This window comes from Panthera tigris, chromosome C2 (genome assembly GCF_018350195.1).
Source record: "Panthera tigris isolate Pti1 chromosome C2, P.tigris_Pti1_mat1.1, whole genome shotgun sequence".
In the NCBI taxonomy this organism is placed as follows: Eukaryota; Metazoa; Chordata; class Mammalia; order Carnivora; family Felidae; genus Panthera; species Panthera tigris.
In genome coordinates this window covers 15245533-15272711 of record NC_056668.1, presented here as the reverse complement: position 1 = coordinate 15272711, position 27179 = coordinate 15245533, and the positions used below count along the sequence as shown (strand labels likewise).

Below are 27179 nucleotides of genomic sequence, written 5' to 3'. Positions count from 1 at the left end.
AGAGACCGGCAGCAAGTGGTTGTGTTTCTTTCAGACATTCTGGAAGCCTACTTCAAAATGGAATGGCTTACCCATTCTGAATGGGGGCCCTTCGTGGTAAAGTGGGCACACAGGCTCCAAAAACAGGTGGTCTGGAGACCATGTGGCAGCCCGGTTACTCCGAGAGTGACTTTGTTGGGGCACTTAACCTATCTGAGTTTCAGTTTCCTCAGCTCTTACCTGAGAATACCAAATTTACCCCAGGGGTTGTCTGCATTAGACAGAATATCGGATGCCAGGAATCATCATGGCACCTCAGGAAAAGAGATTGGAAGAGATTGGTTGACTGGTGGCTAGAATTAGGGCCTTGAACTCCTTCACTCTCCAGCGTCCCTAGAGGCACACTGGGCAGACAGTTACAGGGAAGGTCTCTGTCTTTGTTTCCACAGGTTGTTGTCCAAAGCTAATGGAGCAAGTCAAACTGGGTCACACAGAGCCCTTGGGCCTCATTTTAACCAGAATAGCAAGTCCTACGGTCCTCAGTATCACTTTCCAACCATATAGCTTCTCAGAGGTCCGGATTAAACCAACCTGGAGCCTCTGCTGTGATTTCACAAAGAGTGAACGTATTTTCACACACAGTAAGGTAGGGATTTTATGCTAGAACTTCTGCAAAGGCTCTCCCCACTTCCAAACATTTGTAACTCATTAGTCTGCAACAAAAAGTGGATGAACATACTTCCCCCAAAGCCTCACAGCAATCCTACCACTCACATGATGAGGAGAGTGAATACAAGATAAAACATAATAGGGCACAGGATGGAGGAAAGGGTTTACGTCAATGGCTAGAGCAAAACTGAACTAATCCCACTCCCTCTTAGCCTGGCTGACATTTCTTGGGAGGGCTTCACTTAGAAGGTTTTTTTGGTTTGTTGTTCCAAAAAATTGGTCTTTGAATGAAGTAATCTCTATGCTATCAGGAAAGAGCCACTTGCATCAGTGGGACATCAAATCCATATTTATTGAAATAGAGGAGAAACTCTTTCCCAGGCTTGCTCGTTCCAAGCCTGTACTTTGGGAGAGATGTAGCCAGGTATGTGAGCCAAATGGATATCTCACCAAGAGAAGTCTCATCAGCAAATCATTGTCTTAAATGTAACAGAAGTCCCCAGTCTCTGTTATAACAGACTCCTGGAGGGGATGCTTTTTTGTATTTTGAGGGCTACGCATAGAATCTGGGTGTTTTTCTCAGTTCTGGTTCACACCCCATTACACACTTTAATGAACTGCACTGAAATTCTCAAATGAAGCCTCAAGATAAAACGCTGCTGATTGTATTTATTTACCTTTGAAGTTAGCTTGTGACATCACTACAATATGCTTGCTTTCTTTACTGAGAGACGATTATAGTATGTAAAGGTTTGTTAACACAACTGTAGTCTAGAAGTAGGTAACACTTACTCTTCTCCTAACTAGAGAAGCAACATTTCATAGAGGAGAAGGTTCGGGATGGGATAGAGGAGGCTGAGTCCCAGATCCTGGCTCTGTAACTGTGGGAAAGTCATTTCGCCTCCTCTAAAGTGAAAGAATTGGCCTTGATGATGTCTAAGATTGTTTTCAACTGCAACTTTAAATATGTTCTCTGACTCGATATAGATTTTTAGTGTAATCATCCAGGAGATAATAGAAACATGTAGTCAACTTTCCTGATTGTCTACTTTCAGGTGAAATTAAAACCTCAGCTCTGAACTCCACGGCTTCAGGTATGAGATCCAGCCCTGGAGAGTCAGGTGGATAGGCTGCTCTAAGAGCTCTCCCAAGTGATTCGGAAATCTGCAGTTCTGCGTTTGTACGGAGGGACTGGTGTGCTTAAAAGATCAGTGCCCATTGCCAGTGAACCACATAGCACATCCCAAACCTTTTAAACTAGAGAGTACAATAACAGCTTGTGTCATTTCAGACAAGAACATTGCCTTATGCTACAATAACCACTTATATTCAATAAAAAGAGACACCCATTAAGGCCACATAAATATAACCTGGCTATTTTTTTTTCCATGTTCCTCCAAATTCATCCCTTGATCTTTTATTAATGCTTCTATTTTAAACATCTGGCTAGCCTTTTCCATTGTCTTCATCTATGCCAGAGTTTCTCAACCTCAGCACTACTGGCATTTTAGGGTACATAAATCTTTGTTGTGGGGGATGTCCTGTGCCTGATAGGATATTTAGCAGCTTCCTTGGCTTCTAATTACTAGTTGCCAGTAGAGTGCCACTGTCCCCAATATGACAACCAAACATGTCTCCAGACATTACCAAAATTCCTCAAGTGTCCAAAATCACTCTGGGTGAAGGACGCTGGTCTATGCTCTATCTTTTTTTCCAATTCTGAATTTTCTTTCACGGGCATAAGATCAGGGCTATATCCTGAAGTGCTAGAAATGATTACTCTGCTGTTATCATTATTCCTAACATTACTAATACCTTTCACTTACATACGATTTCGCAATTTATCAAGTGTTTCTATTCACATTATTCATAAAGATTAATGCATGGCAGCTCATTGTCTATGACAAGTTAGAAGAGAGAAGCATCTCTTCTTTCATTGTCCCTGTGCCCCCTTTTCACCATGCTTGGAATCCTGTGTGTTTGACAAAAGAGGTCTTGCCATGAGGAAGATGTCTTTAGGACAAGTCAGGCGCTGTGTAAATGAAATCTGCTCAGTCTTTTCAAGAGATTTGAAAGATGAGATGCTTAATCACCTTGAAATGACATCTTTCTCCTGTCAACCTCTGTTGACGTTATCGACGTACCTCCCAATGCCTAAGACACGCCCCCCCCCACCATCTATAGCTACATACAGCAAGTGGCTTCATTAAATTCCCCGAGCCCTGTGACTCCTTAAAAGCGTTCTGAAAGCTGCAGTCCTCAGCCTAAACTGGACTGCTGCAGCTTTATCATGGTGCACTCAGTGAAACCAGATGGCATTTTTGAGAAAAAGAAACGAACATATCCCCCCCCCCCCACCTCACCTCCTCCCTGCACCCTCTTACCTGCTTAAGGATTTCAGCAGCTGTCCCATGTGAACAATCAAATATCACATAGAACTCCTTGCCCTTCTTCATCTCCTTGAGTAAAGGCTTGGCATCTTTATTCCCAGAGGGCAGCTGGCGGATTTTGATTTTAATGTTATATCTGGAGGGAGCTTTGATGAGCTCTTGTAGACGAATGAGGCCTAGAAAATGACAATCCCATCATGCAACAGACTGTTCTGTCTAAAGAGGACTTGTTTATTGCCATTTACAGTCAAACTCATATCATTCCCAAAATGTATCAAGAGGCCACCTTCCAAAAGGTTACACGGTTGACTTCTCATTTGTCATTCCCTTTTCTGTGGTAGATTATACTGCATTTTCCTTTTGTGGGTATGCATGTGTAGTTTGGAAACACAATTTCCCAAGCAAATTTTGCATTTACTTAGAATGCAGTTGTCTTCTCCAGTGTTTGGCCAACACCACAAACCTTTAACAAATCAAGTCTGTAACTATAAAGCTTTTGTAAACCAATGTTGCTTGACGTTTCCAAAGGTGTGCAATGACATGGATAATGCTTGCTTGCTTAAAAAAACAAACAAATAAACAACAATAGAATACTAGAATCTCTTGGGGCGGTAAATCTCTATAAGCCTTTCATCAAGTATTTATGTATAGCATACTGTTTACCAGCTAATTAGCTGGGCTTTCAGTATAATTTTCCAGTCCCTACCATATAAACTATTTATAAATGGCTCATCACATCCTCTTTCTAATATGATTGAAGATTGAATTGGAAAACCCTCTCTTGATTAAAAAAAGAAATAGCATAGAGTTTTTAGAGATTATGATAATAAAACCAGAAAAAAATGCCTTTAAAATCCACCATTGATAATTGCAGCAAAGTATATACAGCCAACTAACTTGATGGAGAAGGTTTGATTCTCCATAAGTACAAATCTACTGAGCTGCACCATTTTCTAACAGACATACTTTACTGGGGCGAAGCAAACAGCTATATAAAACCTCCGTCTTATTTCCCTTAACATTACCGTGTGATTGCTACACTGCTTAACGTTGGCTCTCACTCAAGGACTCTCATCACATTGGAAAATTGACTTTTTTTTTTTTATTGCACAGTTCTGTGCCTTTAGGATTTGTCAACTTCACGTAGTCAATAGGAAATATTAAGTGTTATCAGTATTCAGATGGAAATTTTGCTATGCACTGTCACGGATGCCAGCTACCTCTGGACTTGATATATTGCTTTCATTTTCTTATTTTACTTATTTAGTTATCTACCCACTCCACCCAAACCACAGTTTTGTGGCTCAGATGTTAAAATGTCCCTCTAATTAATACCTTGGATAGGTTGGGTTCTGAGGTACAGTAACATTGTAACTAAGTGGCTCTTTGGAGTCAAATGGGTGTATGCAGTTGGGGGATGATGGTGGTTAGGGTCTGTAGAACCATAACAAGAGTCACTGCTCATTGTTAATTTTTTTTTTTTTTTTACGTAATAATTGAAATTTTCAGCATGGTAGCCTTTCTGGGCTCTTGCTTTTTTCCAAAGCAATCAGTGTGGTTGAAGGCTCTCAAATGCCAGTAACGATCCACTTAACTCTCTTCACTTCCAGAATCACGAGTCCTGAGCCACTCGTGCTTACGCCAAATGGAAGAAAACTGAGCACATGGGCTTGCATATTTGTTAATCCTCAATCCTGTGAAGTGAGCATTATTATCTTTGTTATTTCTGTTAAGGAAACTGAAGCTTAGAGCAATTAACTGTCTCAGGGTCACAAAGATAGTGAGGAGGACCCATCAGTTCAAGTTGTTGCCTGTGAGTCCTGCACTCAATCTTTCTCCTTCATGGTCCAGCCTCACAAACACAAATTGCTGGTGCTCAGGGAACAGATATAGCTTGGGATTATTTGGTGAAATGGGGAAAAAATAGAAACAGGGACCCCCATTCTCCTTTCTTCTTTACTCCTGGGTACTTGAGTCTCGTTTGAGTTTTTTCTATTGCTCTCCTGCTTTGCAAATGCATAGTTTTTTTATTTTTTTCTTATTTCTGAGCATGGCCACAAGGGAGACCAATGTAGCCTTTAAATAAAATGGGAAAACCATTTAGAAAGAACATTTCATGTGCTGCAACAAACTGCCTTTTTGTTCTTTTGCTGAATGGAATGTTGATCTAGAAGTGCATCTTCCTATCACGATGATTTACCCATGTTAATGGTATTTTAAAGTTGAATATGTTTTCTCACTTCATTTACTGGTTTTTATCGAAAAACATTTCCTGGATCTTCCTTATATGCCAAACCCCGTGAAAGAGGTGGGACATGAACACATCTTGCTTTAAGGAAGGGATTCAGTTGTTCTTACGTGGCTAGAACCAAAATGAACAATGTACTGGTAATTTGCAATGTAAGTATTTCAATACATTAGTAACAATCTTGGAGTCTTGTTTTCCAATGTTCATTTTATTTTGAGCACCTCAGAATTTTGCACTAAGTGTTTCAGGTATTTTCATTACATGAAATCTACCATGTGTCAGAGATGATTTAATCAATTTAAGTGTTGAGCTGCTAGCAGAACTTGTACATTTACAGTAAGTCAGAAATAGTAAGGAAAACAGTTCTTCGGTGTTTAGTTTTATATCGAGGTCCTCAGGTTGGAATAAAGTGGTATAGAAAGCAAAAGCAAAAGAACAAAAAGTAAAAGCCCATAGAAAGATTTCATCCCATCAGCTCTTAGATGGAGTCTCACTTACTACTCAATTTTTATAAATCATAAGGTGAGGCTAATGGAGGCTGTTGAAGATACCTGCTCAGGATCCTAAGATCTTGTTAAGGCTTAAGTGACAGATTCCGGACTGAAAGCCATGTGTAACTTCTGACTCCCAATCTCAGGCTCTTTTCTTTCCTTTCCTTTTCTTTTCTTTTCTTTTCTTTTCTTTTCTTTTCTTTTCTTTTCCTTTCTTTTCTTTTCCTTTCTTTTCTTTTCTTTTCTTTTCTTTTCTTTTCTTTTCTTTTCTTTTCTTTTCTTTTCTTTTCTTTTTTTACCAAATCAGTGTCTCTCCTGACTTTAGATTTCAGATCAACTAACTGACTGACTAACTAACTAACTATTAAATAAATAACTACACACATAAATAGAGAGAAAAAACTGGACCAGCATAAAGCAATCAAACATTTAGTTGGCAAATGAGGCCATGAATAAACATTTTGCTCCCTCCTCAAAAAAGGTGACCATGCATTTTCACAACTCTCTTCTAAAAGAAAGTGATTTTAATACCAGTAGAGGAGAAAGGAGAACGACTCAGTACAAAAGCCCAGTTTCTAATTGGTCTAAATTTATCTTTTGGAAAAACTGACTACTAAGCCCCTAATTTTCTCAGTTTGTCTGCTGGCAGGTGATTTGGCTTTGGGAAGGGAGAGGCCCTTTCAACAGATTGAAAGATTACAGACCAAGTTGTGGGAAGAAGAATGAGGGTTGACCAGGGGGGTTTACATTTCTCTTCCCAAAGCAATTGTTTGCTAAAAAAAAAAAAAAAAAAAAAAAGAAAGAAAGAAAGCCATTCTGCCTTCATTAGCAAACATTGTAGAATTTACAATTTAAAAGTCTTTTCTTTTTTCTTTTTTTTCCCCTTAGTTCCCAGGTAAAAAAATTTAGAGAAAGAGTTCCTTTTAATTTGCATTGTGCAGCAATCCATCAATCACCCACCGAGTGCATTGTAAAGAGTAGCAAAACTTATTTGCTAAACAAATAATTACTTTAGGGAAAGGAAATTGATTTAGGCACAACTCCTAACTTTGCTAATGGTCCTCCGAGTTTGGAAGCAAGCCTCGACAAGTGGCCCAGTGCTCCCAGGGTTGGACTCCAAATGCAGAGAACGGTTACGGTGCATGCAAATCTGGTGTCGGTGGCAGTCTTTCTATCCCACCAGGATGGAGGGACTTGAAAAGTAAAATGAAGTTCAGGAGATGATCAAACCCAACTGAGGGGCATTCTGCAATAAAACTGGTCTGGACTTAGCCATTTCCTATGAGGAGAGGATATGAGGTGTACCTGGGCACAGGTGACTTCCATGACAGTGGGGAGTTGGGTAAATTGGTTCTGAGTCCCTTCCATCCAGGTGAAAAAAGCTGTAGGGTCCGCAACACCATTGGGCAACAGCACCCCCAGGGGGTTCTGTCTGTGCCTTGGGCAGAGCCATGCCCTCTGGTCACTGGGAAGGCCTCAGGGGTTTAGAACAACCTGCAGTGGGCCCTTCTGGCCAGCAAACACCTACTCTCCTAGCCTCAGTCATCTCTGCAGAGCATTTGTTTTTAAAAAACGATTACCCTATATTATATTATCCTATTTGTATACGCTAGTATTGTATTTGTGTTAAGTTTCTTGTATTTGATGCTTGTAGTGTGGCTATAACAAGGAAGGCCATAGTTCTTAGCAAATACATACTAATGACTTAGGGGTAAAAAGGCCGTGATGTCAGCCACTTACTTTCAAATGGTTCAATAACGCTACTACTTACTATTATGATTGTTGTAATTGTTTTTGTATTAAGAGAATCACAGAGCATTAAAACAAATGCAGCCAGATGATAACAACGGCAAACCTAGATGAAGGGAATACAGGAGTTCATTGTACCTTTCTTGCATCCTTTTTTCTAGGTTCACATCTCTTTAAATACACGGATCACATGTGGAGATATAAAATAGCACCACAAGAGCCTCTTCCTCTACTCGCACCCCCAGGGAGGCAGTTGGAAACTGCACCTTTGGTTTCAAAAGCACTTTAGAGCAAGGAATCTATTTATTTCGCATGAGTTCGACCTGGGCTATGCATATGGAGATAACTTTCAAAAATGTCCAAACGGCCAATTCTTTTTTTTTTTTTTTTTTTTTGGAAATTTATTGTCAAATTGGTTTCCATACAACACCCAGTGCTCGTCCCAAAAGGTGCCCTCCTTAATACCCATCACCCACCCACCCCTCTCTCTCACCCCCCATCAACCCTCAGTTTGTTCTCAGTTTTTAAGAGTCTCTTATGCTTTGGCTCTCTCCCTCTCTAACCTCTTTTTTTTTCCTTCCCCTCCCCCATGGGTTTCTGTTAAGTTTCTCAGGATCCACATAAGAGTGAAAACATATGGTGTCTGTCTTTCTCTGTATGGCTTATTTCACTTAGCATAACACTCTCCAGTTCCATCCACGTTGCTGCAAAGGGCCATATTTCATTCTTTCTCATTGCCACGTAGTACTCCATTGTGTATATAAACCACAATTTCTTTATCCATTCATCAGTTGATGGACATTTAGGCTCTTTCCATAATTTGGCTATTGTTGAGAGGGCTGCTATAAACATTGGGGTACAAGTGCCCCTATGCATCAGTACTCCTGTATCCCTTGGATAAATTCCTAGCAGTGCTACTGCTGGGTCATAGGGTAGGTCTATTTTTAATTTTTTGAGGAACCTCCACACTGTTTTTCAGAGCGGCTGCACCAGTTTGCATTCCCACCAACAGTGCAAGAGGGTTCCCAAGCGGCCAATTCTAAACACTCATTTTGGCTAGCTATCCACTCTGTGCACTCAGATATGACACAGAAAAATGCTGATTTGCATACACAAGGAGTGACTCTGGAAACAGGTGGAGATATGGAGGAGAAAAAAAAGAACCTACTTTTTACAGTGAGTGTTTAAAATTTCCCATGCCTTCTCCTTAAGTAATAATAAACTGCCATTTACATTACTCCTTTTATGAAGGATGCTACATGCCTTATAAATATCTCAATAAACCTCACAATACACCTTTGAGGTGAAAAGGTATTAGTACGATTCTGCAGTAAAGAAAGTGAGACACAGTGAGGTTAATTGTTTAGACTGGTCCTGAAAATAAGTCACAGATGCCAGGAATTAGAAGGGACCTTAAAGGCCAAACCCCTACTTGATGCACGAATCCCCTCTACACAGCTGTTGCTGCACCTCTCTATTTGAAAAATACCCCACCTCACACTGAAGCCCAGTTCATTTCTGGACAGCTTTAGTTATATTCAATAAGTATTAGTTCAAAAGAAAAGTACCTATGTTTTCTTGAGTCTTAATTTAATTCCCTGTTGATTAAACCACATCAGTGGGGTTGATGCCATAAAAATGAGTGTAATAAACCATTGGGACCTAAAGATAAGATCGTGCATTTTAAATGTTAATTTCCTCTTCATTTGTACTTAGAAACATAGAAAATGGCATTTCAAAAACTTGTTGGTGTCTTAATATACCCAAATCTAATAGGATTCTTAAGGGGATCTATGTACCCTCCAGAGGAAAGGAAAAATCAGAATTGAGAAATGGAAATGGGTAAGTGAGTGAATTACCTGGGGGAAATACAACACTTTTAAGTGCAGATCTTCATACATACGATTTTTCAAACGTGTATCCAAAAAAAAAAAAAAGCTAGAGACTTCCCAAAAGAAAAATTTTGTCCCTTGATCAAAGGACCTCAAAGAAGAATCTAGTCAAAATATTTGAGATGAACTGTGTTGCAGTTAGCTCAACCAGAGTATTTTAGTCTTGAATTCTTGCTGATATCAATGGTAGCTAAAAATAATATACCTTCATGCAATATCTAAAGATTGGCTTCCAAACAGAATTCTGAAAATTTGAATAGGGTTCTGGGCAGAGGACCGGAGTGGGTGGATAGGAAGGGTAGAAAAGAGTGAGGACAGAGGGGAAAAAAAAAAAAGAGCTATAATTTTTTATCTTGTTGGTACTGAGTGCCAAGGATTTCTATCCCCCAGCTTTTTCAGGTGGAATTGTGGGAAGGCATGTAGCAGAAGTGTTCTGGCTGGCACAAATGGTCATAATAACACAGTGGGGGTAAGTTGTGATTGCTGAAGGGAAAAGATTTACTTATTCTTTTATTTAGCACTGATCGCATACTGAATATCTTTCATTTTGGCTTCGTCACTTATGGCAAAATGTTAACTTTCTTCAAGTCCAAATTTCAGGCCTCTGACAAGGTTCTTGGTTCTGGACAGTATATTCTTTCTGTTTTCTATGGGAAGATGAAAGGAAATGTAATAAATGTAGTAAATAACAAGTCACTGTTTAAATACAGCCATTCGAGCTGTTATCTCACTTGGAGTGGTTGAGCATATTAAACGAGTTAATCATACAAAATATTTAAAAGAGTGTGTGCCACATAATCAGAACTCAACAATTTAGTTATTGTGATATTTGCGGTTGTCATTTGCTTTGTGTTTTTTCCTTGAATTTATTGCTTCTTTCAATCACTGACATTTTTATGTGTGTCCACCTTATTTCAAATTAATCCTCATTATAAATCTTTGAGATGTTGTTTCCAATGATAGTTAATAGCTCGTAATTTTAGGCCGTGTTTTAGAAATCTCATGACTCTGATGTGTTAAGAAAAATGATATAAGGCAAACATGGATGAAAAAAAAAAACAACTTTTGATGGCGATGTGTTGTGAACTCAGGGCTAGAGGCATCTGGCTGGAACTCATTTCCTTGAGGGCCTTATCTAGCCCTATCGATATGCGGACTCTCAAATTTGTACCCCCAGCTCACACTACATTTCTGAATTCCAGATGTATATATTGGCTGCCTGTTCATCACCTTCACTTGAATGTAGCAGACATTACAAATTCAAACTTCACATGCTCATGACTGAAAAAACTCCTGATAGCATCCTTTTTCCTCCAAAGTAGTTCCATCTATAACCTTCCCCATCTTAGGTGATGTTAACTCCTTCCATTGGCTCTGGCTAAAAAGGTTAGAGTCACCCTTGACTCCTCTATTTTTCTTCACTCCTTCAGGTCATTATGCTAGCTCAACATTCAAAATATTTCTAGAAACTGGCAATTTCTTACTCTTCTATTAACTTACCTTCCTCAATTGCCTTCAGTTCTCTAGAGGCTATTTTTACCCTTGCCTCCCTCTATCCTATTATCAATACAAGAGCCAGAATAATCTTTTTATGATGTAAATCTGATGTTACTCCTCTGCTGAAAACTCTCCAATGGTTTTCCCATTTCATGAAGCGCAGAAGCTCTTCCTATGGTCTATAAAATCCTCCATGACCCATAAGGTGCTCTTCTCTGACCTAGTTTCCCACTATCCCTCCCCTCTCACGCTGGTCCCACCACACCGGCCTCCTTCTTTGTTATAAACAAACGTTTGTTGGAAGACACCATACTCATTCATTTACATGTGTCGTCTATGGCTGTTTTCTTGCTACCTTGCAGAGTGAAATAGTCACGACCCTATGACGCACAAAGCTTAAGCTAGATGCTATCTGGCCATCAGAGACAAAAAGTTTGCCAGACCCTTTTCTACAGAAATAGTTGTGGCTACATTTCACTGAGACTGGCCTTGAAAAAGCAGAAACTGCTGAATATCCTCCACACTGCATTTGGTGCTCAGCTTCTCAGCTCTTTTTGATGTGTGTGAGGGATAGAAACCAGGCTTCCACCAGGGGTCTAATGAAGCAGAGGGGATGACCAATGAGCAGCAATTTCTCACTGCCTAGGGTCACCTCTGAATGTGGGAATCAGAGAGAACTAGGTGACTGATGGGAGGAATATCCAGGCAACAGAGAGAGAGAGAGAGATATGAAGCGAAACACAACTTCACTCCCTCAACAGTTTTCTAGGGTCTTTCTACATTTTCACTTCCAGAGGACAGAATTCTGCCTGCTAGTATTTAGTGAATTGAATTTTGTCCTTAGAGACAAGCACAGTGCTCCCCTTGACTTCAATGGGAGTCATGGGCCATTTGGTCCCCCAGACATCTGTGCTGGCTTCAGGCTATTTAACAAACTCCTAAACAAATCCCAATAAAGTGTTCTTTAATGGGTACTTAATTCTGGTGTGAGGGCGGGTGCTGGGCACACCTAAGTCCTTTCTTTTCCTTCAGGTTTACTAAGTTTTCTCCTTTTTATGTCTTGATAATTACTGCAACCAAAACCCTGAGTCAAGCAGTATTAAACCCACTCAAAGGCAAAAGATGTCTGCTTTTATTGATCTCAGTTGACCTGTTTACTCTCTGGGTTCCAATTTAATAGCTCAATTGATTATTCATTTACATTTTTAATTTCTTTGTGGGTAAAATCATTTTAACATGAGTCATTTCTAACTTAATGGGCAACATACAAATTCATTTGGGATTTTCAACTTTGGCAAGTATTTATTGAACAACCGGGCTCAGGTGAACTTAATAAGGATGAAAACCAGATTTCAGTTTCTTGTAAAAAAATGATAGAAAGGATTGAGTTTCCTCCTGTGTAAAATGCCCATCACTTCTGGGTGCTTACCTGAAATCAGAAGGTTGGTTAGAACATCAATTTCTGTGTTATCCTTTTACAAACTAGGTTTTGTCTAAATATAATTTGAAATCTATAATATTATGCTCATGCCTTTAGTTGAGCTCTTAAATCCAAAAGTTTTAATGTCATTCATCAATTTGCGTTCCTTCTAGATGGCTCTGCTTTGCTGGAGATGGTAGAAATCGTGAGAAAAATTTGTACTATTGAGTGTATTACATAATGAGAAATAGTATGACTTTATTAGTTCATGCGATTGTCTATTTACAAAGGTAAGCAACATGGAAGGTCAGACTATACTTACATTTACAATTGAAGGGGAGCAGAATTTGCCAGGCAAAATGTGTCCCATTGGCATGGGGATTTTTTTAAGACGTTTATTTTTAAGAAACAGCAGGCACAGATGAAGCTCTGAAATCTGAGTAGATGTTGCCCTTTTGTAAGAGACGTTTACATGTATAAAAGAAACCTTTTTGTAAGGGAGATACTCCCTTACTGTACCAGAAAGAGAGGGGTGACTCAATCTCTAGAAATTCTTCTCAACAGAGAAGGCAGGGACTTAAACATGCATTATAATCTTGCCCTTGTTCACTGTGCTTTTTTTGATAATCTCCCATACCTGATTCCCCACCCCCAACATCTTTCATCTTTGGAGAAAGGTGGTATTTAAGATGATAGCTTAGGCCATTTCAGTAAGTTAACTTTGTTTTCTTGGGTCTCTCCCATGCTTATAGGTGGTATATATCTTATTAAACTTTGCTGTTCTCCCGTTCATATGTCTCATGTCAATTTCATTGCTTGACCAGCCAAAGATCCTCGAAGGGAAGAAGTGGAAACTTTCCCACCCCTACACATTATAATGTTCTATCTCAAGGTTTTTAAAATCTGCTTTTGGAATTTTTTTGATAGTACGTTTCTTTCTTCCCAGCAAGCAGGTGAAGCTTTAAGAATATGACTGCCTGTGGCTTATACTTCCCTGTAGGAGTGTTTCAAATATAATATTTGTAAGTTATATATCCAATAACCTACCTTCACTTCTTTCTCAAATGAGATGAAGTATAAGAAAATATCTAAATGCATATTTCCAACCGTAAGAGTCACTTTTATCTAGCAACTTAAAATGCAACCAGAATTTAGTGCAAACTAGAGGAGGCTTACTATCATCCTCTGATAAGTAGTAAGTGCCAGTGCTTGGTGAAAAGGACAGTGAAAAATGAAATACTATTAAAAACTTGGTAAGTGCTTTGCGTTATTAATTTTCACTAATAATTTTCTTAACCTTATTACCAAATGTGTAGATCAAGAAAGGAGCTAATTTTAAACCTTGGAGGAAAAAAATATGCAGAAAATAAACAGCATTATGCCTTGTACATGTAATACCTAAATAGTTTCCTGTAGGCCATAATTGTGTTAGGTGGCAGATTATAAAAATAAATAAGATAAACTTCCAATGTTTAGGAATTCCTATTCTCCTACATGTGCAAACAGGTAATTGAAACATGTAACATAATGCTTATATTTATGAAGTGCTATTGAACCCTCTGGTGGCCCCAGGGGGCTTTAAGGAAGAAGTGATATTTGAATGAGAGCATGTGGAATGAGGGACTTCACCGTCTTCGGGGTAGAGGGAGGATCGCCGGTAGTAAGGGGCCAGCTTCAGATAAGGAGAGTCAGACATATTACGTCTCCTCAGGGGAGAGAAACAAAAGCAAAAATAAACTATGGGGCCTATCCCAAAATAAAAACCTTTTGCACAGCAAAGGAAACCACTACCCAAACAAAAAGGCAACCTACTGAATGGGTGAGGACATTTGTAAAGGCAATCTCTTATAAGGGGTCAATACCAAAATATATAAAGAACTTATACAACTCAACACCAAAAAAAAAAAAAAAAAGTAATCCAATAATAACTAAAAAAAGAGGGCACAGGACCTAAATAGACAGTTTTACAACGAAGACATCCAGATGGCCAACAGATACATGAAAAGATGCTCAACATCACGCATCATCAGGGGAATTCAAGTCCAAACCACAATGAGACATTACCTTAAACCAGTTAGAATTGCTAGTATCAAAAACATAAACAAATAATAAATGCTGGTGAGAATGAGGAAAAGAAGGAACCCTCATACACTGTTGGTGGGAATATAAATGGTGCAGCCACCATGGAAAACAGTATGAAGGTTCCTCAGAAAATTAAAAATAGAAATGTATGAGCTAACAATTCCACTCCTGAGTATTTACACAAAGCAAATGAAAATGATAATTCAAACAATATATGCACTCTTCTGTTTATCACAGCCTTATTTAAAATAGCTAAGATATGGAAACACCCCAAGTATTTATTAATAGATGAATGGGATAAAGATGATGTGTATGTGTATATATAATGGAATATTACATAACCATAAAAAAGAACAGGATTTGTGACAACACAGATGAACCTAGAGGGTATTATGCTAAGTGAAATAAGTCAGACAGAACAGACAAATACCCTATGATTTCACTCATATGTGGAATCTAAAAAACAAAACAAATGAACAAACGAGCAAACCAAAAAAGCAGACAGACCCATAAATACAGAGAACAATCTGCTGGCTGCCAGAGGGGAGGTGAGTGAGTAGGGAGATGGGGACAATGGGTGAAGAGTACTGGGAGGTACGGACTTGTCACAGGAATAAAAACACGGCATAAGGACTATAGTCAATGGCACTGTAGTAGTGTTGTATGGTGACAGACGGTACCTACTTGTGGTACCTACTTGTGGCTCACCTACTTGTGGTGAGCACAGCATAATGTATAAACCTGTCGAATCACTATGTTGCACACCTGAAACCAATGTAACACTGTGTGTCAACTATACTTCAATAAAAAAAGAAAAAAAAGATTCAGATGAAGTTGGGGGTAAGGAATGATGGGCCCTTCATCCTAGCTGATGTGAGGTACAGGGAGTGCAGGGAAGACGGTGCTGGGGTTAATGGAGATGAAAGGGACGAGATGGTGAACATCTTTAAACTAGAAAGACTTGACAAAGGAGAGTCACCAGCAGAATTTAACTGAATAAAAGGGATCCTCAGTCCCTTTGAAATGTGACGAGAAGACAGAGGGGAAAAGGTGCCGGCCAAAGAAACTCAAAATGAAGGCAGATCAGAGGATGTGTCTAGTGAGATGGGGGCTCCAAGCATCACATTTCTGTTCTGATCCTAAAATAAACAGGTGGAACAATGCAAGCTTTATTAAGGGTTTGTTATTGGGGGTTCTCAGTCCCTTTCCCATGAAATGGTCAACTTTACTGAGTTAGCCTCTAACTGGATTCCTCGTTAACCTCCTTTAGAAACGTTTCAAACAGGTAACATGTACACAGTTACTTACAAGTTGAAAGCATACTTCGTAGTAATTTTCCAACTTTCTCTGCATTATTTAAGGAAGGGAGTCATGGTCACAGTCTTAAGAGAGTTGGGAGAAATGAAATCACATCTTTAATATAAGGTGATATTTCTTTTAAAACATCCCCTTAAATATGATGATGGAAGGATCATCAGAAACGATCCACAGGAATTAGATAGACATGGAGACGTATGGCATTCTCAAATTAGAATACTCCATTAACCTCATAAAAAAGAGCATTTTCACGTACTCCACCTGATGAGTTAATGCCTCTAGAACACTCTGACTCCCTTTGTTCAGACCAGACATGGCCAGGTGAGGCTCCTGTGTGAGTCCCCTACCTGTGCTGTCTTCATACACCACCGTCACTGTTTTCCAGTTGTAGTAGAGGACCAGATCCAGGACCGCCCTGCTGATAGCTGCATAATCTGGGTACAGGTTGATGTAAAACAAGTCTTTGTTGTCCACCGATGGGTGTTTCCAGCGGGTCTGTATGTGTGGAACTTCGAGAGCATTGCAAATTGACTGCACAGCGCTGACAGAGGAACTGTGGGAAGGGCCAAAGAGAGCAGCCACACCAAGAGCCAGCTGGTCGCAGGCTGGTGGCCACAGACGAGGAGGGGTTGAGAGGGAGGGCAGGGAAGGGGGGAGAGAGAGAGAGGGCTGTGAATTCCATCTTTGCTTCCATGATCCCTCTTTTTATTTTCATTACTGGAAATTCTCCACTCTCCATCTGTATGTTGAGAAATTATGCTTCATCCAACTTCCAATATCCCCGAGATGCTAAAATATTGAGATATTTGAATGTGGAACTGATTAGCAACACATCACAGGGCCAACTCTGTGCAATCAAAAATAGGTGGCTGTTCTCACACCATTACTTCTAAATCCCTTGCCTGGCATGGCGTAACCCACGGGGGCTCAGAGCTGCTCTACAAGCTACTGGCCAAGGGAATGTCATGTGAATGAAGTATTGTCCTATGGCAGGGTGACAAGGAGGATATTAATGTGGTCAGAGAATTCAGAAGATTCTCCGGGTGGCTGCAAAGCACTTCAGTTGCCATCTTCCCAAAACTCAGAAAGGGATTCCAGGCTATTGAAAAACTGCTAAGGAATAGTAAGTGATATTGATACCTACTTAATTATAGAATATTAACATAACATAGCTTAAAGGGATCTCAGAAGCCACGTGGTCCAACCCACTAATACCACAGACCATGAAGTGAGTCAGGGCCACCAGGTTAGGGCGGAACTCTACCAGAGGCCAGGGGCCAAGCTCAAGGACAGGCCTCTCCCTGCTTCAGCATCAGCCTAATGAAATCGAGTCAGTATAAAATTTAATCTATAACATTTATTTGGTTTTCTCTTTATAAGATTTTATATACTCATTGAGAGAATTTAGAGTATTTTAAAGCATCAGGGAGAAAAAAAAGACCCTATAATTCCATCATCTTGGAATAATACCTCTTCATATTTTGGCATTCCAACTTATAAAAAATTGAATCTATGCAGACATAGGTTGATACGTTGCTTTCTTTAACACTGAATTTAACACTAAAAACACACCCTTTCCCCCAAGTCATTACAGAGTCTTCAAAAGTATATTTTTTTGTGCCTGTAGAATAGCCGATTCCATGGCTATGTCATCATTTATTTTACTGTTCTGATGGTATTGAACCTTTAAGCTGATCCTAATGTTTCTTATTATAACTAATATTATAGTATTTAGTTGTTATATTTTTCTCTGAAGTTTACATTACTTTTTTAGAGTAGATTCTCAGCTATAATTAAATTACTTGATACATATTAGGCAAATTCCCTTCCAGAAAGATTGGGACCAATTATCCTCTACAACCATGCAAAATAGGGTCTACTCTCTTCATGCCGATATAAATTTATGCTGGCATTATATAGAAGTTTATAGTATCTCATTATTTTAATGCTAATTTTAAAAAGTTTGGAACTCCCGAGAGATAATAATTAAATATTTGAATTAAGTAATAACAAAAATTTTAAATGAAACTGTGTTAATTTTTATAGGAATGTTGTTCTACAAATAAAAACAAGTAGAAAAGTTATATGGCTTTGTCAAAATGATCTGACTGGATCTAGAGAGAAAAAAATAATAAAATTTTGAAAACCATATTTCAAATATCTACGGTACTGCAAATGTTTACAGTCATTCACAAGGAAAAACTTTCTCATGTTGTGCTCTTTGGCACTGAATTACTACATGAGATATGAAGACATATAATTTTCTGCATTAAGTGCCGTAAGTGTAAATTGCCATTGTCTACGGAAGCTCATTTCCTGGATATGTTTTCATTGGTAACAAAATGAGAGCATGAGAATGTGTGAACTGTTGTTTTGTCTAACATGGGCGATGGATTGAGATGCCTGCTAATATTTAGCTCTGGGATGCTAATATGACTTGACAGAAAATCAATTTTTTGAATTCCGTTTGCCAGCAAATTACCAGTTTTAAGAAGCGTTGGGGGTGTTTAATTTACAAGTATGACAGGTACTTGAGACCGCAGAAAAGCTTTCAGTTTTATGTGGGTTGAAGTATCTTTGTTAAATGTGTTTGCCTGTCTAAGGTTTTTGCTCAGCAATGTTTGTGTGTGCATGTGTGATAGAGAGGCAAGACAGAGACGGAGAGACACAGACAGAGATAAAGACAGAGATCAAAAGACAGAGACAGAGAGACAGAGAGAGGCAGAGGAGGAGAGAGATCAAACCCATAGAAATAATTTATGTGAAGATGACTTTGAAGAGCTGTATAAATAGACTTTTATTATTTGTTCATAGGTAACGCTGACCTATGTAGTATCTGCAATTCCATCCATCTTCAAAAAGAAAATGTTCTTATACTAAGGTCATGCCATAGATCGGAAGAAGACTCATTATACTGTTTGTTTTTCATCTGTGCTGCTAGGAAAACACTTTACCTTTTGTTTGTAAAGAGCACTAGGAATCCTGCAGAAGAGTGTGTAAGGTGCACACATCTCATGATGCTGAGTTAATTCTATGTGGAACAACCAATATTAGTTCCTTGGAAATCGGCATAAACATGGTGTTCATTGCATTCCATTTATTTGTGTGTTTTTAACTGGCAAAACATTCCTCTATGAGGGAAAGAGCCTCTTCTCCTATGGGGGTTGCCGAGTGGCCTTGGTGTCCACAATACCACCTGCATGGAGTCTCAACAGCTCCCTGGTTAGAGGCCAAGTTGCGAGTGTATTGAATGTGACTGTACTTGGGAGTAGTCTCAGGAGTGTTTGGGGACATCTAAACAAGCCCCGCAATCCCAACGGCTCTTTCCAGGACAGAAACCTTGCAGCCCATGTATAAATTAGATTACTTTTTAGGACCTTGCCTTCTTGGAAGAAAAAGAGAATCAGGGAAAAAAAATGCAGAGATTGTCTCCTAGGTTTAATTTTTATATTTTTATGACTTTGTGAAAATGACTTTTTAAAAAAAAAAAGTTGAGAAAATCCTAGGTAAACCCAGTAGTTTACAACCTGTTAAAATTCAGGGTGTGAGTTATGTGCATTGTGGACATTTCCACATGCTCGGTGGATATGACCTTCCACAAAGTTTTATTTGACTGCGCTGTACAATTTCATGGTGGTATCTCAGCCTCAGGAAGGAAAAACAGATCAAGCTTGACATTTTCCATTCACAGCTGAACCAGTTAATCATAGAGTAGAGGGCACTGAAGGGTGAGCTAATCGGAATGGCCCAGAAAACAGAGCTAGGCAACATCCATTAGGATCCTTCAGATTGTACTGGACAGTGACATCAAGGACCGAGATTTCCTGCAACCCATTTACACAAAGATGTCCACTCTGACAAAGGACAGGTAGCAAAAACGGTGACTTGTGGAGCAGACACATCACCCAAAAAAGCTTCGAAAAATGGGAAAATAGTTACCTCTCCGCGAGGCTTCAAAACTATCAAAAAGATTAATTCTCTGGATGTCATAGGTTAACGTGGTGTTAGGCATCAGGGTTCGATTTCTGTTAATGCTGGTGACTGCGAACTTGAATGCTAATTCTTCAACATTAACAGGTTCGTTTTCCACAGTTTCAAAAATCCCTCCTGCAGAAGCAAAAGAGATGCATGAGAAGCATTAGTCACATCATTCCTGTGTATTTTTTAAGAAGAATATTAATGATTCAGACAAAAGGCCCTCCGAAATAAATGTGGCAATGGTCAGAACAGATCCCAAAACCAGTGTTAAAAGTTTATCAGCATGTGTCACATGCACAGAAATAGGTCTTCATATGTATGCCTCGGTTTTCAAATCCAAAGTTGGACTATATATTACCTCTCAGATGGCCAACATATTCCAAATATTTAATACCACGTCAAGCATAACTGACAACATGGTGGAAAGTGATTTTCCACAGTTCGGACATGAGTCACACCGTGGTTGACCTAAACATAATTTGAGCTGTATCTGGTAAGGACCATCCCTCTTCAGAATGAAGCTCTTTTGATTCAAAAGCAGACCTTTTAGACTCTAGATAGATCATTCAGAGAGTTGAGTGGGGTCAAAACGAGACATACATACACTTAAAATTTTCAAAGTAAAAGCATTTCTTCTTTTCTTATCACTCAAAATTCTGAGGTCATATTCTAGCACTTTCCGAAGTGCACAGGCAGATTAAAAGAACTGTTGTTTGTTTTGTTTTGAGAATCTGTTTGGTCTGGCCCCAAAGCAAGCCTACATCCCATCTCTAGAGAAATATGCTTTTCCCCTAACAGAGAATATGCACCAAATCTTTGATATCTCAAACATGAGGATCTCCTCACAGGTGGCAATATGAAATATCAGTGCTTAAAGCCTCGTGGGAGAATTCATCTCTGACTTTGCTTGACATGGTGGTATTAGTAGATGTAATTGGAGTATTTTTAACTGTACATTCTTAATTTTTTTAATAGACACAAGACACACAGTAGAGTCTCTCTTAACTGACCTCTACTTAACTTATTCCTTGATTGACCAATACTCCTAATTTCCCTTGAATAAAGCATTAACTGGGTTCCACGAAATGCTGAATACTTATAACTGGGTCTAACCATTGAGGGACCTCTTACTGAGGGTAAGTTGCAGGTTTTTTCCAAAGTTGGTTATGCCAGATTGATTTGCAAACACTTCAAGTTCTCTCTGCAATCAAAAGAAAGAAAGAAAGAAAGAAAGAAAGAAAGAAAGGGAAAGAAGGAAGGAAGGAAGGAAGGAAGGAAGGAAGAAAATATGGGAAAGAAAGAAGATAAGGAAAAGGAAAAGGAAAGGAAAGGAAAAGAAGGGAAAGGAAAGGAAGAAAAGGAAAAAAAAAAGAAAAGAAAAGGCAAAGGAAAAGAAAAGGAAAGGAAAGAAAAATCTAAAGTTGAAAATCTCAAATAACCATCACAAGCAACTGTATGATTTATGTGTATCCTTATAAAAAGAACTCTAATTGGCAAACTGCAATTTAAAGAAATTACTCTGACTTTATTTTGAAAGAACTGTAAACAAATACACATCTATAATATTTATTATTATAAATACTATAAATTATTATAACTTATTAATTATAAAATTAATTATTATTTTGCAATTTCCTGCTCACTTGATTTTCTGTATTAAATAACAAATTACAATGTCAGGTTGCAAAAGCTGAGAAGGTTCATACGAAATTACTTTGGCTTCCTTTGACAATGTCTCTGGGTTTTAGACTGATGATAGGAGATATTCTTCTAGAGATCATTTCCCTGTTCTCTGAGAAACCAAAGTTGAGCACTGTGTGACCATGGTATGAGATCATGTTAACCTTTACCTACAGATTCTTACTGGACACTTATTCTGAAGTCAATGTTAGGAAAATTTTTGCTCTTAAGTGACCTTATCTATGTATTTGTTTTTCTTCTCTCAGACAATGCTGAGGCAGGTGGGCAAGCTTTTAGTTCTCTCAGACTGCTAAGTGGATTCTCCATAGTGCAATGGTAAGCTCGGATAATAGAAGAAGACAGATATGAAGCTGACCCACAATTAGAATGACCCAGACTTAAGTTCAGAAACTGTGTGGTGTTAGGGCTTCCACAGTAATTATTAGCATTTTTTTTAAATGTCTATCTCTTCGAGCACGTGGTGAAAACCCTTAGGAAGAGAAAATGTGTCTTATACAGAATCACCATTCTTATGGAGACGAAAAGTAACTTAAAATGTTCAGCCTATAACTATTTAGGAGAAAGATCAGTCATTGGCTCAAATGTAAGCATCACTTATTTGCATAAGCAGGCTGGTAGAGGGAATACATACCAGAATGGGAATCAGAAATTCTGAATTTTGGACCTTGGTCCACCCACTTCTTTTTTGAGAAAGAATCTTAAATATTGGGAAGAAAGTTACCATGAAATAGCTCCTTGGTAATATTTCATTTAAGCCTTATAACATGCCATATGTGAGGTAGCATTTCTGTTTTTATATATGAAAAAGTGAAATGAGAGATCGCACACTTTTCCTAGCGTATTCAAGTTCTCTAAGCCTTTTCTGTGACAAACTCAGGTGCTGGATTCTCCAATCTATGCACACATAGGGCAATGTAATAGAGAATATATATATTCTCTATATAGAACTGTACATAATTGATTTCTATACATTATAATACATAGTGTTATACATATGTATTCTCACTTTGTCAATTTATTTCTGATGTCCTTCATCTCCAAGTGTGGTTTAATAATGCTTCTTTTCTTACCTTAGAGGATTTCTCTGTGTACGGAATGTTATAACGCATGGATGGTGCCCTGAAAACTCAATCATTCCCCAGAAATAAGTTAGTATTATTACATGTGGATAAAGAGGAATTAGAAATTGTTGTAAAACTGCCTACTCACCTCAAAATTGTTCCTTTGGTATATAGTTGGCTTTTACATAAAGCTGAACGTCCCTGAGTTTAAGATAATGACAAGTGTTTTTATTATGTGCTTATGTGGTGAGTAGGTGAACTCTGTTTTGTCATTTTGGGGGCAATTCTCTTTCATTCTGGCACCAAACAAGCGTTACAAATGCCATTAGCTCGACATCCCACCACACTCTCCTTTTTCCCTTAGGAAGGGCTGCTGCTGAACACCAAAACCCTGCAGTGAAGTAAGGCATATAGAGGGCTGAGGAAGTACCAGGAAAGTACAATCTGATAGAGACAGGACAGTCATTGATGGGCACTATTCCAGTTCCTCCTAAGGAAGCAGACTTTTAAGCATTCACCATTTCCTCATAGTTTCAGATTTGACAAAACTGAACCTCAGAGTCTTTGATAGAGTAGAGGGACACACACCAAGGGACTCATGCATGATTTAAAAACAATAGTGTTTATTTATTTTTCGAGAGAGTGATTGACAGAATGTGAGCAGGGGAAGAGCAGAGAGAGAGAGAGGAAGACACAGAATTTGAAGCAGGCTCCAGGCTCTGAGCTGTCAGCACAGAGCCTGACGCGGGGCTCAAACCCACAAACCGTGAGATCATGACCTGAGCCGAAGTCGGACGCTCAACCGACCGAGCCACCCTGGCGCCCCATGATTATTTTTCTAATTTGTGGGTGTGGGGTTGTCAATGAGATATTTCAAGTCTTTGGGGTTCTGTATGTAGTCAGTTTCTGGCCTCAGTCATCTGTACGCTTGGATCTCCTGGTTTCAACAGGAGGAACTCCTACCTGGGTCTTTCCTCTGTTCCTCTTCCTTCTCTGTTCTTCCCCTCCCTTTGGCCCTCCCCCTTGCCCTTTTCTGTCAAGGTCAGTCTCTCTCTCTCCCTCTCAGTTTCTCTGTTTCACCCATCCATGTGAAGACAGAAGAGAAGGCAGCTGTCTACAAGCCAGGAAACATGTCCTCAAAGACACCAGCTCTGTTGATGTCTTGACTTACACTTCCCAGACTCCAGAACTATGAGAAATAAGTGTTTGTTGTTTAAGCCACCAAGTCTGTGATATTGTCATGGCAACCCAAGCTAAGATATACATCTTTACTTTTTACCCCAAGGGCTTTGAAATCAAAACTGGACAATTATAGTGGAAATCACATCTGTGCATGTAAAATTATCTTCCAATAGGGTTCTAAATTTGGTACAGTGGTTTAAGGTAAGCAGAGAAAAACTCACTTGAAATCTCAATACGGATTTAGGCAGCAGAGTTTCATCACCACAGGTGTGTTTCTGTCTCTGTTGGGTAGATTCCTGCATCAACAAGTCCAGGCTAAGACAGGTGGTTTTGTTTTGTGACCAAATGGACACAGATGGAAACGAGAGATGACTACATCCTGCACAGATAACAGGCTGCCTTTAAGAAGGCCAAGTAAGAGCTTGTGGTTTGTGTCACGTAATTCTGTCTAGACTTCCAAGAGAATTGGTTTTAATCACAAACTCACCGATTGTTGGGTCAAAAAACATGATCATTTTAGGGAAGAGGCAGTACTTAGTCAAGGTTAAGACTGACTGCTGTCCTGTTTGCAATGATACCTAAGGTAAACAATGGTTTCCACATTTTTCCTAGCCCCTATCCCATTTGTGCAGAATCATAATGTTATGGGATGGAGTCCAGAAATTGTCTGTATTTGAAAAAGACCCAGTTTGGCTCTAGGTCCCATTGCTTGATTGATTGATTGGTTGATTTTTTTAGGTTACAGGGATACTTAATAATCTGCTTCCTAATGTTCCTTCAAATCACCACCTTCATCCAAAGACCCTTCCCTCTAACTCTATGCCTACAACATTGTAATTCAGTTAATGAGCATTTATTTGGTCCTACTCTGGAGTGTGTATGTTTTTTTTCCAGGTGAGAACTGTGTTTAGCCCTGACAAAAAAACTGGGTGGTCACTAGCTTTCCACAAAGCAGGGAGTTAACACAGTTAACGTCAGTGTGGGTATAACGTGGTAGAAAAGGAGGCCCCTTTTACAGGCACATATCTTAAAGAAAAGCAGTTCTACCCTTGTCTATTGTTTCCACACCTGCTCCCTCTAAGTAGAGCCTGTGCTGGATGATGAGTGGGCAGTATGAGATTTGCCCCTTCTTCCCAAAAGGAATTTAAGAAAAGCAAAGCTACATTGTGCTAGGGAATTCATCTTGCTTGATGATGAAAAGAAAAGAAAAGAAAAAACCCCATTGAAATAATAACATTGAATCTCATTCCCATAAAAGGAATATATTGTTCTGACTTGACTTACCCTGTAATGGTAAATGTCTTCCAATAATACATGTACAGTAATATCATTCAGAAATGTAACAAAATTACATCCTCATATATTTAAGTTCTTTTTTTTCGACTTCAACTGATTGTATATGCCATGTCTATGACTCTGCTGAAGAACTCATTTTTTTCATTTACTGATTCATTCACTATTTAATTATTTATTTATGAAATGCTTAGCTTCCTATGAGTCAGACACTGTACTTGGCACTGGGAATACAGCAGTAAAAAAAAAAAAAAGAAAGAAAGAAAGAAAGAAAGAAAGAAAGAAAGAAAGAAAGAAAGAAATCTGACTTTTGGAGCTTACATGCCAGAAGGGGAGCTGATCATGAATGGGAAGAAAGGCACTGACATGTTAGGGTAGGAGGCCAGGAAAGATCTCACAAAGAGGACAACTTCTAAGTAAGAACCTAAGACATTGAAAGAAGAGCATTCCAGTCAGAGGGAACAAAATGTTCTATGGTAGGAGCTGCCTGGTGTTAATTTTGAGGAGCAGTGAGGATGAAAGACGGTGAGCTGGGTCGGGTCTGGACTGATAGAAGATGAGCAGAGGGCAGCGACGGGGTGGATTAGGGCCAATCATAAAGGGTTTATGGGCCGTAATAGGACCTGGATTTTATTCTGAGTGAGATGGGAAGCTACTGGAGAGTTTTGAGTAGACAAATGACATTTCAAGAGGATCTCCCTATGTGCCGTTGTGATTTATAATAAGACATATATGTTGGTCTTCATCCCCCTTTTTGGTGCAGAGCTCCTAAAACCATTGGAATTTCCTAAGTGATAAGAGCAATGAAGTTGTCTTTTGTCATGCTGGTAATGTGATTTGAGGGCTCCACCTAAGAATGGGGGCTGATTGCCCAGAGAACCAATCCTATGATTAGAGGGTTGGGACTTTTAGTTCCACCCCCTGACCTCCAGGGAGGGGAGAGGACCTAGAGGTGGAACCAACTGCCAATGGCCAAGAAGTCCATCAATCATGCTTATGTAATGAAGCCTCCATAAAAGCTCAGAGGGATGGGGTTCATAGAGCTTCCTGGGTGGTGAAAACCTCCATGCCCTGAGAGGGTGATATGCCCCAACTCCATGGGAACAGAAGCTTCTGTGCTTGGTACCCTCCTAAACCTTGCCTTGTGTATCTCTTCATTAATATCCTTTAATAAACTGACAAATGCAAGTAAGTGTTTCCCTGAGTTCTGTGAGCTGCTCTAGCAAATAATCAAATCCAAGGAGGAGGAAATCATGGAAACCTCTGATCTGCAGCTGAGTTATTCAGCAATTGTGGGTAACCAGGGACCTACTAGCTATTGGTTTCTGAAGTAGCAAGGCAATCTCATGGCACTCAGCCCTTATCCTGTGGAGTATGAAACTATGTCCAGGTAGGTAGTTTCAGAATTGAGATAAACTGTAGAACACCCAGCAGGTGTCACAGAGAATTGCTTGGTGTGGGAAAATCACCACCCATTTGGTGACCAGAAATGTCAGAAGTGTTGTGAGTACAGTAGTTGTGTGAGAGCAAAGGAGACACACAGGGCACAGGGTCCCTACAGCTCACCCTGTTTTCTGTACTGTGAACAGACTGAAGGGAGGAGAGGGGCAAGAGAAAAAGCCAAGATCTGCTACTGAACCCACTACAATATCAGGTGACTAACCAGAGGCACTGGGGTAATGCAGGGGACTGACGATGATGGTTTGGTATAGATTAGCAGTTGTTGGGGTACGGCAAAAAGTGGCGAAATTCTAAATAAAAATTGAAGGTAGAGCTGGCAGGATTTGCTGACCAATTAGAAGTGAAAAGAGAGTCAAGAATGACATCTGGCTTTCGGCCTGAAATTGCCATTCACCAAGATGAAGAAAAGAGCAGGTGCCTGATTTGGAGCATGATTACTGTGTGATTCTTGTTGCAAATCTGAGTGGAGATGTCAACTAGGAAGTCACCTATACTGATCTGGATTCCGTGGGAGAGACGTGGTCTAGAGATAGAAATTTGGGAGTCATCACCAAAGTTTATGCTTAGGTGGTGTTTAAAGACGTAAGACTGGGTTGACATCACCCAAGAGCAGGTGTAGATGGAGAGAGGCAGAGATTGGAATGATACAGTCAGAAACCAAGGAATTGCCTGGGGCCACCAGAAGCTGGAGGAGGCAAGGAATTGAATCTTTCCTGGAACCTGAAGAAGTTGGATCCTGTTAAAAACTTGATTTTGAACTTCTGGGCTC

The 27179-nt window shown here is 39.4% G+C and overlaps 1 protein-coding gene across 8 annotated transcripts in view; it reads right to left on the bottom strand.

Moving 5' to 3' along the window:
* GRIK1 (glutamate ionotropic receptor kainate type subunit 1) overlaps positions 1-27179 on the bottom strand; it is a 369367-nt gene that overhangs the window by 121649 nt on the left and 220539 nt on the right. For 5 of the 8 annotated variants that reach the window (XM_042956726.1, XM_042956729.1, XM_042956727.1 and 2 more), the window contains exons 2-4: positions 19674-19841; positions 16082-16339; positions 3033-3214 (exon numbers count right to left, since the gene is read on the bottom strand). In XM_042956726.1, coding sequence (XP_042812660.1) covers positions 3033-3214; positions 16082-16339; positions 19674-19841 — 608 coding nt within the window. The remainder of the gene's footprint in view (positions 1-3032; positions 3215-16081; positions 16340-19673; positions 19842-27179) is intronic. The other 3 variants (XM_042956732.1, XM_042956731.1, XM_042956733.1) reach the window with 2 other exon arrangements.